Genomic DNA, 15219 nt, shown 5'->3' on the forward strand with positions numbered 1-15219 from the left:
CTGGCGAGATTATCATTTAAATTTGAAGCAGGTATTAAACAAATTCCAGATAAACAAAAGTCAAAGGAAATTACCACCACTAAGCCAGCCTTACAGGATATGTTAAAGTAACTGTTGTAGATGGAAATGTCTCTAAGGTAAAATAGTTGTCATCAGTGAAAACAAGCCCACAGTAAAGGCAGTAGACAAATTAATTAACAAGCAAGTATGACATTAAATAAAACAAAAGTAGAAAAATCAGCTATACACAAAATCAGTCAAGGGATATACAAAAAGTGCAGATAATGACATCTAATATGAAAAATGTGGAGGAGGAAAAGAACAATAAAAGCATATTTAGATTGTGTTTGAAAGAGTAATCAGCAATTTAAGATAGACTATTATATAGTAAGGACACTATACTTGAACCTTTGGTAACCACAGAACTACAGCCTATAATACACACACACACACACACACACACACAGACACACACACACACACACCGAAATTTTTAAAAAGAGAAATCCAATCACAACACATCAATAACAAGAGAACAGTATAAGAGCAGAAGGAATGGAGAGGAGCTGTAAAAAACAGCTAAAAAACAGTTAATAAAATGGCAATACGTACATATTTATTGATAATCACCTTAACTGTAAATGCACCAATCAAAAGACACAGAGTGGTAGAATGGATAAAGAAACAACACCCATACATATGCCGCCTACAAGAGACTCATTTCAGACCCAAAGACATACACAGACTAAAAGTGAAGGGATGGAAAAAGATATTCCATGCAAATAAAAAGGAGAAAAAAAAGCAGGATGAGTAGTATTTATATCAGATAAAACTGATTTCAAAACAAAAAAGTAACAAGAGACAAATATGGACATTACATAATGATAAAGGGATCAGTCCAATAAGAGGATTTAATCATTATAAAGATCTATGCACCCAAAATAAGAGCACCTAAATATGTAAAACAAATACTAACAGAATTAAAGGGGGAAACAGACTGCAACACATTCATTTTGGAAGACTTTAACACACTGCTCACATCAATAGACAAATCAACCAGACAGAAAGTAGATAAGGAACCAGAGGCACTGAACAATACATTAGACCAGAGGGACTTAACAGATATCTACAGAACACTCCACTCAAAAGGATACACATTTTTCTCAATTGTATACTGCACTTTCTCAAGAGTAGATCACATAGTGGACCACAAAAAGGGCTTCAATAAATTAAAAGAGATTGAAATTGTATCAAGCAGCTTCTCAGACCACAATGGTATGAAACAAGAAATAAATTACACAAAGAAAACAAAAAAGCCTACAAACACATGGAAGTTAAAACAACATGCTTCTAAATAATCAATCAGCCAATGAACAAATTGAAATAGAAATAAAGGAATACATGGAGATGAATGAAAACAAAAATACAACAGCCCAAAATCTGTTGGAGGTGGTAAATGCAGTTCTAGGAGGAATGGACATAGCAATACGGGCTTACTTCAAGAGACAAGAACAATCCCAAGGAAACAGTCTAAAATCATAATTAAAGAAACTAGAAAAATAAGAACAAATGAAGCTCAAAGTCAGTAGGAGGAGGGACATAATAAAGAGCAGAGCAGAAATAAATCAAATAGAGAAAAATAAAACAACAGAAAAAGTCAAGGAAATCAGGAGCTGGTTCTTTGAGAAAATAAACAAAACAGATAAACCCCTAGCCAGAATTATCAAGAATAAAAGAGAATGTGCACACATAAACAGAATCAGAAACAAAGAAGAATAACCACAATGGATACCACAGAAATAGAAAGAATTAGAGAATACTATGAAAAATTATATGCCAATAAATTGGGCAACCTAGAAGAAATGGACAAATTCTTAAAAAATACAACCTACCAAGACTGAAACAGGAAGAAATGGAAAATCTGAACAGAAAAATTACCAGCAACAAAATCAAACTAGTAATCAAAAAAACTCCCCCAAAGCAAAAACAGCAGGTTCAAATGGCTTCACAGCTGAATTCTACCAAATGTTTAAAGAAGAGCTAGTACCCATCCTTCTTAAAGTCTTCTAAAAAGTAGAATAAGATGGAATACTTCCAAACTCATTCTGTGAGGCTGGCATCACTCTAATACCAAAACCAGACAAAGTCACCACAAAAAAGGATAATCATAGACCAATATCCCTGATGAACATAGAGGCAAATATACTCAAAAAAATACTAGCAACCTGAGTTTAAAAATACATCAAAAAGATCATCCATCATGACCAAGTGGGATTTATTCCAGGAATACAAGGATGGTACAATATTTGTAAATCCATCAATATCATACAACATATCAACAAAAAGGACAAAAATCCCATGATCATCTCAATAGATGCTGAAAAAGCATTCGACAAAATTCAACATCCATTCATGATAAAAACTCTCAACAAAATGGGTATAGAGGGCAAGTACCTCAATATAATAAAAGCCATATATGACAAACCCACAGCCAACATCATATTTAATTGCAAAAGGCTGAAATCTTTTCCTCTAAGCAGGAACAAGACAGGATGCCCACTCTTACGCTTTTATTTAACATAGTACTGGAGGTCCTAGCCACAGCAATCAGAAAACATAGAGTTAAAAGGCATCCAAATTGGTATGGAAGAAGTTAAACTCTCACTATTTGCAGATGACATGATATTATACATAGAAAACACTATACTCCACCAAAAAGCTATTAGAACTAATAAGTGAAATCAGTAAAGTTGCAGGATACAAAATTAATACACAGAAATCTGTTGCATTCCTATATACTAACAACAAACTAGCAGAAAGAGAAATCAGGAAAACAACTCCATTTACAATTACATCAAAAAGAATAAAATACCTAGGAATATACCTAACCAAGGAGGTGAAAGACCTATACTCTAAAGATTACAGAACATTGATGAGAGAAATTAAAGAAGCCATCAATAAATGGAAATTATCCTGTGCTCATAGATAAGAAGAATTAATATTGTCTGAATGGCCACCCTGACCAAAGCAATTTACAGATTCAATGCAAGCCCTACCAAAATACCAATGGCATTCTTCAATGAACTAGAACAAATAGTTCTAAAATTTGTATGGAACTACAAAATACCCCTAATAGCCAAAGCAATCCTGAGAAAGAACAAAGCTAGGGGGATTATGCTCCCTGACTTAAAGCTCTACTACAAAGCTACAGTAATCAAAACACTTTGGTACTGGCACAAAACGGACCCATAGATCAAAGGAACAGAATAGAGAGCCCAGATATAAACCCATCTATCTATGATCAATTGATATATGATAAAGGAGCCATGAATATATAATAGGCAAATGACAGCCTCTTCAACAACTGGTGTTGGCAAAACTTGACAGCTACATGAAAGAGAATTAAATAGGATTAATGTCTAACTCCATACTCAAAAGTAAACTCAAAATGGATCAAACACCTGAATGCAAGTCATGAAACAATAAAACTATTAGAAGAAAACAAGTAAAAATCTCTTGAATATAAGCATGAGCTATTTTTACCAGGACACATCTCCTCGAGCAAGGAAAACAAAATAAAAATGAACAAGAAAGACTACATCTAGTAAAAGCTTCTGTACAGCAAAGGACACGATCAGCAGAACAAAAAGTTATCCTACAGTATGGGAGAATATATTCATAAATGGTTCATCTGATAAGGGGTTAATCTACAAAATATTTAAAGAACTCATATGCCTCAACACCCGAAAAAAAAATAACCCAATTCAAAAATGGGCAGAGGACCTGAACAGACAACTCTCCAAAGAATAAATACAAATTGCTAACAAGCACATGAAAATATGCTTCACACGGCTAATCATTAGGGAAATGCAAATTAAAACCAAAGTTAGCATGGACTCACTTCACACCAGTTAGCATGGCCACTATCCAAAAGACAAAAAAACAACAAATGCTGGCAAGGATGCAGAGAAAGGAGAGCCCTCCTACCCTGCTGGTGGGAATATAAATTAGTTCAACCATTGTGGAAAGCAATATGGAGTTTCCTCAAAAACTTAGGAATTTACCCAAAGAAAATAAGATCCCAGATTCAAAAAGACATATGGATCCCTGTTTATCACAGCACTACTTACAATAGCCAAGATATGGAAGCAACCTAAGTGTCCATCAGTAGATGAATGTATAAAGATGTGGTACACATACACAAAGGAATATTATTCAGCCATAAAAAGTAAATAAATCCTGCCATTTTCAACAACATGGATATATCTAGAGGGTATTATGCTCAGTGAAATAAGCCAGGTGAATGACAAATACCATATGATTTCACTAATTTGTCTAATATAAAAACAAAGCAAAGCAGAAGGAACAAAACAGCAACTGACACATAGACACTGAGAAGTGACTAGTGGTTACCAAAGGGGAGCAGTTGGGGCAGGCTTGGCCGGGGAGAGGAATAAAAGGGCAGAATAATTCACAATCACAATGTAAGTTGATAATGGGAACAGTGGTACAGCATGGAGAATATAGTCAATGATTTTGTAACATCTTTCTATGTTGAGAGATAGTAACTACATTAGAGGAAGTGAGGACTTGGTAAGTGTGGGTAACTGTTGAACCACTGTGATGTATACCTGAAAGCAACATGAGATTGTATATTAACATTACTTTAATTAAAAAAAAGATTATACACTAGGATTAAGTGGGATTTATGCCTGGGATGAAAGGAGGGTTCACCATATGCAAATCAATAAATGAGATACACCACATTAACAGAATTTAAAGAGCATTCCCACCATTTTTAGAACTGGTAAGATTGGCTCACTGTGCCTAAATTATTTGTGCAAATAATATGGTCTATGCTAAATACCTTTTTTCTTTTTGTGAGTTGGAATTTTGGTACATGCTAGGCAGAGGGTACCTACATGAACAGTTCCCTGTCCTCCCCCAAATCTTGGGCATCTGAGTACCTAATAAGCTTCCTTGGCAAATAACATTCACAAACGTTGTCATAATTTGTTGTTGGAGGATTTAAGGGTATCCTGTGTGACTCTACTGTGAGAGGACTATTGGAAGCTTGTGCCTGGTTTCTTTTGGACTTTCTCATTCACTTTTGCCTTAACTGATTTGTTTTTGCATCCATTTGTAATAAATTATAGCTGTGAATACAATTATATATTGAGTCCTGTGAGTCTTGCTAGTTAATCATTGAAACTGTGGCTGGATTTGAGTACCCCTGGCACACTGAATATTTTACCTTTTTCCAGGACTCAGCTGTCATCCTAATATAAATGTCCACATATATGTGGCAATATACAGGCTAGCTGTTTTCTATTTATCTTTTCCTGAGTCAGTTCTATTCTGTTTTACTAACTATAGGTCAATATTTTTTTAAATTCCTGGTGGGACAAATACTTTCCAACCTCCAAAGTATTTTTCTTTCATAATTATCTGAACTGTTTATAGGCTTATGTATATACAGAAATCCATAAGGAGTTCTTGAGCCACTAAAAATCTCTAAACCAAGAACCTCTAAATGGCAAATGGGAAAAATTTACAAATACTCTGCTCACAAAAAGAAAATCCAACTGGCTAAGAAACATCTGAAAATAGGTTTAACCTCATTAATAATAATGAAACAACAAAGCAATAACATGTTCTGCAATTCCATTAGCAAAATACTTAAAAATTACATGGCTAGTATCACAGTCACTTTAAAAACCGTATCTACCAATCTCACCATATGTTTCTAAGACAAACTATCCAGCCTCATCCCAAAGGAAGAAGTCCTTGCTTAACTCTTGAGTAAGGTATGACTACAGGACCAGCACTGGACACCTGAAGGGGAGAGTTCATGGAGTTGGTGAAAGGAATCAGGAGTGTCACCATGAATGGGGTAGAGGGCATTCTAGAAAATCTCTGAAGAATGGACAGGCCTTTGAGAGAGCTTATAGAGGGCTGGGGATGACTGGTGGTGGGAAGGGACAAGTGAGAGAGAAAGAGGACCCCTCCAGGTGCAAGAAACTGTGGTACAGATAATGATTATGAAAAGTCTATTTTTATCTGTAAAAGTATACTTCTGCATTTTATTATTTATATATGTAAATTAAATAATATTTTATAATGTATGTGCTGCCCTAAAAGGTATTAAGTAAAGAAGGTTTAAAAGAAAAATTCTAAGGTTTCTTTAAGGTACAGACACTATGTTATACAAACTCTTCCTGAGACTAGAAAAAGAACAAAAGCTATCAAACTCATTAAATGAGGCTAAGATAACCTTGAAACTACGATGAGAAAACTACAGCATAAAAAACTTTGGGTCAATCTCACTCACGAAAGAATTAAAAATAATTAGCACATTGAATCTCTCAGTATATTAAAAAATAACAACTTAAATACTGTGGTAGAATGTCAAGGAGATAGGCATATCCACAATTAAAGTCAAAGATTTCAGAACCTCTCTCTCAATAACAAGTAAAGACGAAATAAACATATACAATAAAGGACATAAACAACATTATGAAACAAGTAGACCTAACTGACATTTATACAGTTCACACAACAGGATACACATTCTCAAGTGCAATTGGAATATTTACCAGGATAGACCATATTCTGGGCCATAACAAATGTCTCAATAAATGAAAAGGTTTCAAGTCATACAAAATATGTTCTTCAACCACAATGGAATTGCAGTCTGCTTTGTAGAAATCCATAAGTGAAAAATACCTGGAAAAGCCCCAAATACTTGGGAACTACATAGTATACTTCTAAGTAACTCTTTGAACAAAAAAGAAACCAAAAGAGAAATTAGTATGTAATTTCATTTGAAGAAAAATGAAAATATAACATATCAAAATTTGGGGGATACAGCTTAAGAATTATTGGAGGGAAATTAATAATAAAATGCCTATATTAGTTAAAAAAAGTCTCAAATCAGTGACTGCAGCTTCTATTTAAAGTAGCTAGAAATGGAAGAGTAACAAACAAAAAGTAATTAGAAGAAAATAATCTAACAGATATCAATGAAATGGGAAAAAGAAAAGCAATAAAGAAAACCAATAAAACTAAAAGTTTTTTGAGGTCAATAAAATTGATAAGCCTATCACCAAATGATAAACAAAAGAGAAGACACAATTACTAACCATCAGGAATGAGAGAGGTGACATCACTAGATATTCTACAAATATTAAAAAGATGGTAAGAAAATGACTGGCAAGGTAGGGAAACAGGCACTCTCATACTTTGCTGGTGGAAAGGAAAATTTGCAAGACCCCCTTGGAAGGATATTTGAGAATACCCAATAAACTACACATGCACTTATTTGATTCACCATCCCCACTTCTAGAAATCTGTCCTGAATATAGATACCCCTAACCATACAAAAATACATTTGTACAAGGTTATCCTTTGAGCATTGTTTGCAACAGCAAAATATTGTAAACAAATGTCCATATATAGGAGAATGATTAAACAAATTATGGTAGTGACACAATGGAGCATTATGCAGTTATAAAAAGTTGAGAAAGATCTCTATGTATTACCTGGCTTCAAATATGTAAATTGTGCAAATAAATAGAGAGGTAAATGGGGTTAGAAAAATGTATTTTTCCTGACTATATTCTCCTAAAAGGACCTTGATATCCTATGGCTATCTCACAGACCCCAGCTCTGACCAAAAGGGATCAGCACAAATAATGGAGTGCCACTAAGGATAGCTGCAAATCACCAAGTCTTAAGCACTGACCAGAAAACAAAAACAAAGAAAAGGACAAAGCCTCTATAGACCAGAACACGTCAGACTATCTATAAAGCACTTTCTCTAGGTGGTTTCCAGAGAGACTTTCCTTTGAGGCCCAAGACCGAAAAGGAAGGGAGCCTCAGATGCAGCAATTGGAGCAGTGACCCTTGCAGTCTCAGATGTAAGAGAGCTGTTGAGGAAGCAATGGGATACAGCCCTTTCAGAATCTCACATCTAGGGCACAACCCCTGGATGTTCATGCCTGAGATGAGATACAGGGATACTCTTGGAGTCTGAGAAGTTTGGTGGCATTCCAATGAGAAATCCTATATGAAGGGCTCAAGGCATCTAGATCCTCTCTTCATAAGACTGTTCCCCTCGCCCTTCCTTAGAGCTGTCCAGATTGGAGTTAGAGTTCAGCAGCTGAACCGTTAGAGTTATAAAGCAGTTTTATTCACGCCCTCCTTTTCCTACAACCCCCTCCCACCCATCCCCTGCAATTCTGAGCTGTCCTCAGCCATCCCCATCGTCTGGAAAAGACAGACAGTAGACAGTGAGTGCCCAGTAGGTGGGAGGAAGGGAGTGTAGCTCACGGTTCCCATCTTCACATCTGCCTTTCCTGAGCCAACGCCACGGGTGTTCACGAACTGTCAATTCACCATTTCCTCTCTCTGGGCTCCCCTGAAGCCAATTTCCTCCATGAGTCCACCTCCCTGACTGACACACAGAAACACATAGTCAGTCACATACCTGGGCAGGGAGCCCTGAAAGGAGGAGAAGGGGTATTCAGAAGGCAGGAGGGAGCAGGAGGGTCCAAGGCACTTTCTGCACCCGATCTAGTCTCAGCCACCACCTACATGCGCGCCTCGAACCCATCCCCTCCAACAGCGCTCTCTCCACGATGCCTCCTGCAGGATGGCTTCCTGCTTCTTGAGCTGCAGGACAAAAGAGACCCCCGCCAAGACGCTCGTGATTGGCTGAGGGATTGCTTCCTCTAACAACAAATGCTGTCTTAACAATTCTGGTTGCCTGAGTGATTAGTTTTCGGGCTAGTGCAGCATGGAGAGACACCGCCCACCCACTATAACATCCTACCACTCTTTCCACGCAGTCTGTCAATTGTCGGGTGTGGGTCCTTCCTGTCCCTTTTGGAAACAACACACCTCAATATTTGCCCCTAGTGAGAGAAGCGGTGACGTGACCTACCGTCGGCACCCACGTGATCATACCTTCTGCTTGTCTGCCACAGTCCTGCAGCAATGATGGCAGGATCTTCTCTCGGGTTGAACTTCTTGCTAGAAAAACCTGAAGCTCCTGACGGTGGTGAAGACAAGAGAGCTGAAAGAAGTCTGGATTTAGAGCTAAAGCTTCCAGCTCTAGGCCTGGGCCTTGCTCTGTAGGAGGACAGGGCTGGTGGGGAGCACTCGATGGGAGTTTGGAAACGAACTGATTTTTAATATTACATATAATACTCGGGCAACATATTAAACCACACACACAGGATGTCTTGAAAAATACTGATAAACAAAACATTCAAACTCCATTTTCCACCACCAGGATGATCCCTGTTAACACTTCTTGTTGTGGAGGGAAGCAAAATTGCCCCTTTGCTCTACTTCCATAAACTTTCTGTACTAGAATCGGGTATGGAAAAGCACTTTGCACCCCCAGACAAACCAAAAATAACATGGTTACCATGTCTGGTCCTTTTTCTGAAAAATAATAAAACTATTTCTCCTAAGCCTGGACACCCATTGCCCCAAACCAACTTTATTCCTGGCTTTTGCTCTTGCATGAAGATACCATTGTGAATGCAAAAAAAAAAAAAAAAGTATGAATTCAGGAACTTTGGAAATTTTAGTTTATTCCCTTTATATAATTACATATTTTTGTCTGTCAAGCCAGTCCTTCAGAAGTTGTAGTCTCTCACACTTCTTTAATTCTTTGACATATCATTGCAGAATTTTCCATAATCAAATATAAATTTGCATAAATTCAGTCTGTTTATACTTTATAATGGGATCATACTTTCACTTGCCATTTAATAGCCAGTCTTCTCTATTTCACAAATATAGAAAGCATCAGTATTTTTGTTAGTAAATTTAAAATTCTATTTATCACTTTTAGTGGCTGTATATTACCATAACATTTTGCATGAACACCATCATGAAGAAATGGTCTTCCTCAGTTAAATTTGTGTGCTTTACTGTCTTATTAACTTTTAGGCAGCATGGAAGAAACACCCATACATTGAGCTACAAAACTCAATTTCTCAGCTCTTCAAAACTTACCTCATTCTCTATATAACTCTTAATACACTTCCTTTACAGCTACTCCAAGCAGACTGGATACCTCACTCCCACAGAACACTTTTTCCAACTCTGCTTTTCTTCACACTATCCAGCCTCTTTCCTGCATTTCAGAGAACTTAATTGGGTCCTTTTTCTCTGATGCATACCCTCAGTAGCTGCCCATGATAACCTGTGCATTTAAAGCTATGAGAGTAAGCTTTTTCAAGAAGCATAGTATTTATACATTATATCTGTGTTCATATGGTATCCTTGCATCTGCATTTTAAGTTCAAGGAGAAGGGTGATTTCTATCAACTTTAACGTAGAACTTTATTGAAAACACAAACAAGACTCAAAGAGACATCAATACACTAGAACAACAATCAGAAGGGTAGCTTACTTAAGGCAGCTCAGTTTCCTATAAGTGTACATACTAAATATCACAATCTGGACAAAAAGATACTATCAACAAATGCGTTTTCAGTTATAATATTCATTTGGCATTAGAATGACCCAGAACACACAGAATTGGGCAAAGATAGTATCAGCATTAAAGATATACATTACAATATAGAACAAAGTGTGAAAACCAAAGCATTATTCAAGGATCATTAACTCAGGAACACAAGGACAATCAGAGGCAAGTGACTAATCATACTGATTTTCTTGGTCTGCCTCAGGGTCATTTTGATAATTTGTTTTGCCTTGCCGTTCCTTAACAAATTCCTCAACTTCATAGAATGCAGAAATAAGTGGCTCAAAATTGAAATCATCATCAGTGAATACTGCCTCTGTTTTGATATTGTTACCAATATTTTCCAACACTGCTAGAGCAATCTGAACATTGTCATTTGCCTCTTTCCTGTCGAAAAGGGCCATAAATTCTGAAACTGCATCAGCACTGAGTAATTCTTTTGTCACAACAGGACTTTCAGACAGATTCAGTAGTACTTTCAAAACATGAAACCTTGTTTTGGTATTGCCCATGGCTAATAAACAGAGAAACCCAGGCATATATTTGGCAACCAGTGTGTGATAGTCAGTAGTTGAAGTGAGGTGCCTAACCATCCTTAATCCAGATCGCTGCTCAGGGGAATCCAACCTATAACCAATAGATTCCTCACACACCTGACATACGTATGTCTGAATCATGTTTAGATTTGGATAAGGTGGAGCTGTGCGAATCATATTTTCCAAAAAACTTGTCCTAGGTCGGGAAGAAGGATAATTGAGCAAGGCTTCAATAAGTGAGACAATACCTGAATCCCTAATGATATCTCGGGTAAATTGAGAAGCACCTCTCATACCCATTGCAATTTTAGAAATCTCATGAATAAAAGGATCTCGAACTCTGTCCATTAATAAAAGGAGCTCTTCAAACTCTTCAGGCCCAATTTTAAGCTCACACTGTATGCAGCTGCAGGACCAATTCTCAGGCTCTGCACTCTCCTTGACCCTAAGATGTTCTCTAATTTCCTTGACTGACCGGTAGGATGGATCATATCGAAATGGGAAGTCAGGGTCAAGCTGGTAAGGATGAAGCAAACATTCCTGCTCTTCCTCTTCTAGGCTCAGTTCTATGTCCTTGCACTTTCCTCCAAACATTTCAGAGAATAGAGATGCTGTTTCTTGTGGAAATCTAAAGGTGACTGGGCATGGGAAGCCAAGCCTACCCCATGGACCAGGCTTGAACTTAACAGTGACCTCATCCCAGCTCTGAGGCCTGCGTGAAGCATCAGGCTCCTGCTCAACTGAACACCTGGACCTGGAAATGACCCTGAACACGGGGCTAGGATTTGATTCAAAATGGGCCTCATCTCCTTCCCAGAACCAGGACCCCACTATAGCCTCATCCTCCTCAGCTAATGTCCTGGACTCACAGTTGGTTCCATTGCCAGTCCTGTCGTTGGCCCCATCTTCAGCTCCAAACAAGGACCCAACAACTGCCTCTTCCTCATTTCCTAGGCTGGATTCACAGGTGGCCACAGTTGCAGTCCCGTTAAAGGCCTTGTCTTCAGACCAGAACCAGGATTCAACAATTTTCTCTTCTTCATCCTCTGGCTTGGATTCACAAGTCTCTGCTTCTACATTTCTTTCTTCTGCAGCCCAGAACCAGGATCCAAAAATGGTTTCTTCAGTCTCTAACCTGGTCTCTTCTACTGCCTGGGGCCCAGCCTCTATATTGTCTTCTTCAGCCCAGAACCAGGACCCAACAATAACTTCCTCTTCTTCAGTCCCAGGCTCAGCCTCAACACCAGTCTCTGCCTCCAGTCCAGCTTCCTCTTTAGCCCAAAACCAAGGCCCAACTATGACTTCCTCCTCTTCAGCTTCTGGACTGGATTTGCTGCAAAAGCCAGCTTCCTTCCTAATAGTCTCTTCTATGGCCCAGAACCAAGAACCAAAAATAGCTTCCTCCTCAGCTGCCAGCCTGCCTTCTCGAGCCTCAGCTGCTGTCTCAAGCTTGTCCTCTTCCCCAGCCCAGAACCAAGAACCAATAATATCCTCTTCAGTGTCTGGCCTGGATTCTTCTCTGTTTGTAGTTTCTGTAACAGCTTCCTCCCCCTTCCAGAACCAGGATGTGATTGTGGCCTCCTTGGTCAGTGGCTTGGCCTCGTTTCCAGTCCCATCATCTATACTGCCCTCTTCTGCAGCCCATAACCAGGGCCCTATAATGGTGTCCGGCCTTGTGTATTTTCTAGACCAGAACCATGAATCAACAGTGTCATGTTCCTCCTCTGACCTAGACTTCCAGCTACCTCCATTAGCAGTGCACATATGGGGATTATCTTCTGCCCAGAAGCAAGATTCATTATTGATCTCTTCACCTGCCATAAATTTGCATCTGGCACCAGCTTCATACTTTGTACTGACCTCTTCTGTGGTCCCATTCCAAGATGGCATAATAACCACTTCCTTGTCCTCCAGGCTAGACTTGTTACTGATTTCAGTGCCAACACAAGTTTCTACTCCAGCCCAGAACCATGACCCAATAATGGGCTCCTCCTCTTCAGCCCTTGGAATGGTGTCACAGCTATCTTCAGCCTCAGAATCCACCTTGGCCTGGTTTCCAGCCCAAAACCAGGACCCAAACATTGTCTCTTCTTCAGCTCCTGGGCTGGCCTCTTCCCCAAACTCAGCCTCTGTATTGACTTCTCCAGCCCAGAACCAGGGACCAACAACTTCTTCCTTTTCAGACCCTGGCACTGATGCAAAGCTGGTTCCAAAACCAGCTTCCACATGGGCTTCATCACTGACCCAAAACCAAGACCCAAAAATGGTCTCTTCCTCAGCCTCTGAGGTGTTTTCACTAGCCCAGAAGCAGGAACTGGCAATGACCTTTTCTTTATTATCTGTCAGCATAGATTTGCAAGTGGCCTCAGTCTCAGTTTCCACACTGGTCTTTTCTCTAGTCCCAAGCATGGAATTGCCAATTGGCTCCTCCTCAGTTCTTGGTCTGAGTTTACTGCTGGCCTCAGTCCCCATACTGGTCTCTTCTGTCCAGAACCAATTGCCAACAATGGACTCATCCTCTACCTGAGAACTGGACTTAACACTGGCCCCATCTCCTATGCTAGACTCTTCTGCAGCCCAGAACCAGGTCCCAATGAAGAATTCTTCCTCCGACTTAGCTTCTCGCCTAGCCCTGGCTCTGGCCTTGGTTTTGGCCTCTTCCTTTTCCATTGCTTTGGCGCAAAACTCTTTCTTGGACTTGGGCCTTGATAAGTTATTAGACTTTTCTCCAGGCCAGAACCAGGACTCTGTTTTACCTATGCCAATAGACCCAGGCATGAGATCAATGGAAGCTTCTCGTTTAGCCCTGTGCCTGGCCCTGACATTGGACCTTTTCCTAGCTCTGAGTTTGGATCTGGATTTGGCCTCCCCTCCAGCCCAGAACCAGTACTTTACATTGTCCTCACATTCAGATTCAGAACTAGACTCAGCGACTTCCTTTTTGTACCTCAACCTGGACCTGCTATTGGTCTCTTCCCTGGGTCGGGACCAAATATTGGTCTTTTCTCTTGCCCAGAACCAGGATGTCTTAATAGATTCATCCTCAGAACCAGAACTCGACACAATACAGAGCTCCCGATTAGCTCTGGGCCTAGACATGGCCTCTTCTTTGGCCATGTGCCTGGACCTGGTACTGGCCTTTACCGTGTCACTAGGATGAAACTTTGTACTGACCTCTTCTCTACTCCACAACCAGGGACTGACAGAGGATCCATCCATCCATTGTAAATCACAATCCTGAGAGTCCTTTTGTTTGGATGTAGGCCTGGGAAAGCACCAGGACCCCACATTGGTCTCCTCTGGCCCAAACAAAGGCTGGATTCCTAACTGGGCTTTGAGCTTGGTGCCAGGAAAGTACTCAGTATCCATGTTGACCACTTCCTTATCTACAGACAAGGTTTTAGTTTTAGCAACTGACTCAGACTCAGTACCAACCAGTGGCCAGGTGATAGCACTGGCCTGGGGCACTCCTTCTGTTTTTAATACAGCCCCAGCTGTATCAAACTCAGTCTGGGCCCATAAATGGGCTTCATCCATTTCATCCATGAGCAGTGCCCCAGGGATTGCCTTGACATCAGCCTCAGGATGTGCTCCACCCATTTCTGTGGCCTCAGTTTTGGGCCTTGCCACAGGTATACCCTGAGCTTGAGTCCTAACCTTGGGTCTGACCACCAATGGGACTTCATTCTGTCTCTCAGCCCCACCCCCAGCCTCTATTCCAGCCTTCTTTTTAGTCTTGGCCTGGGCGCCAGGCTCAAGCTCAGCCCCAGTCATGGTACAAGTTACAGAGAAGGCCCAGTTAAATACCCCTACCACAGTCTTAGCCTCTACACAGATCTGTCTCAGTTTTCTATCTTTGCACTCTGATCTTCCAGTAACTCAGATGATACTCAACAAGAATTAGAGGCAATCACCAGTTCAGCAGTTAATCAGCCTCGTTCCCAAGCCCAGCCTCAGGCAGTATTAGAGAGTGCAGAAGAGGCACAACCTGCGGGAAGGTAGGTGGTTCTCTGGTGGGTGCAGACCTGTTGAGGGTGGTGGTCAGCAGCAATTCCAACACCACCAGAGCTGCCACTGGAGGTGGATCTAGGGAGAGAGAACGAGATAGAACTTTGTCTCCTCCAATTGTGTCACTCTATGAAGAGTCTCACCCAGAGAAACTGGACCTTGAATGCTTGA

The 15219-nt window shown here is 40.0% G+C and overlaps 2 protein-coding genes across 7 annotated transcripts in view; both read right to left on the minus strand.

Moving 5' to 3' along the window:
- Nucleotides 1-9553: 9553 nt before the first annotated feature.
- GPRASP1 (G protein-coupled receptor associated sorting protein 1) lies at nt 9554-15058 on the minus strand. The gene has a single exon (XM_037008545.2). The coding sequence runs from the start codon at nt 14812-14814 to the stop codon at nt 10678-10680; it is 4137 nt and encodes a 1378-aa protein (XP_036864440.1). The 5' UTR covers nt 14815-15058; the 3' UTR covers nt 9554-10677.
- Nucleotides 14888-15219, minus strand: part of ARMCX5 (armadillo repeat containing X-linked 5) — a 41310-nt gene continuing 40978 nt past the window's right edge. For 4 of the 6 annotated variants that reach the window (XR_005058617.2, XM_073227897.1, XM_073227893.1 and 1 more), the window contains exon 8: nt 14952-15126. Coding sequence is in view for 4 of the 6 variants with exons in the window: in XM_073227897.1 (XP_073083998.1) it covers nt 15082-15126 (45 nt within the window). In the remaining 2 variants the exon portion in view is untranslated. Of the gene's footprint in view, nt 15127-15219 lie in introns of all 6 variants that reach the window. The other 2 variants (XR_005058616.2, XM_073227895.1) reach the window with 1 other exon arrangement.

This window comes from Manis javanica, chromosome X (genome assembly GCF_040802235.1).
Source record: "Manis javanica isolate MJ-LG chromosome X, MJ_LKY, whole genome shotgun sequence".
Classification (NCBI taxonomy): domain Eukaryota; kingdom Metazoa; phylum Chordata; class Mammalia; order Pholidota; family Manidae; genus Manis; species Manis javanica.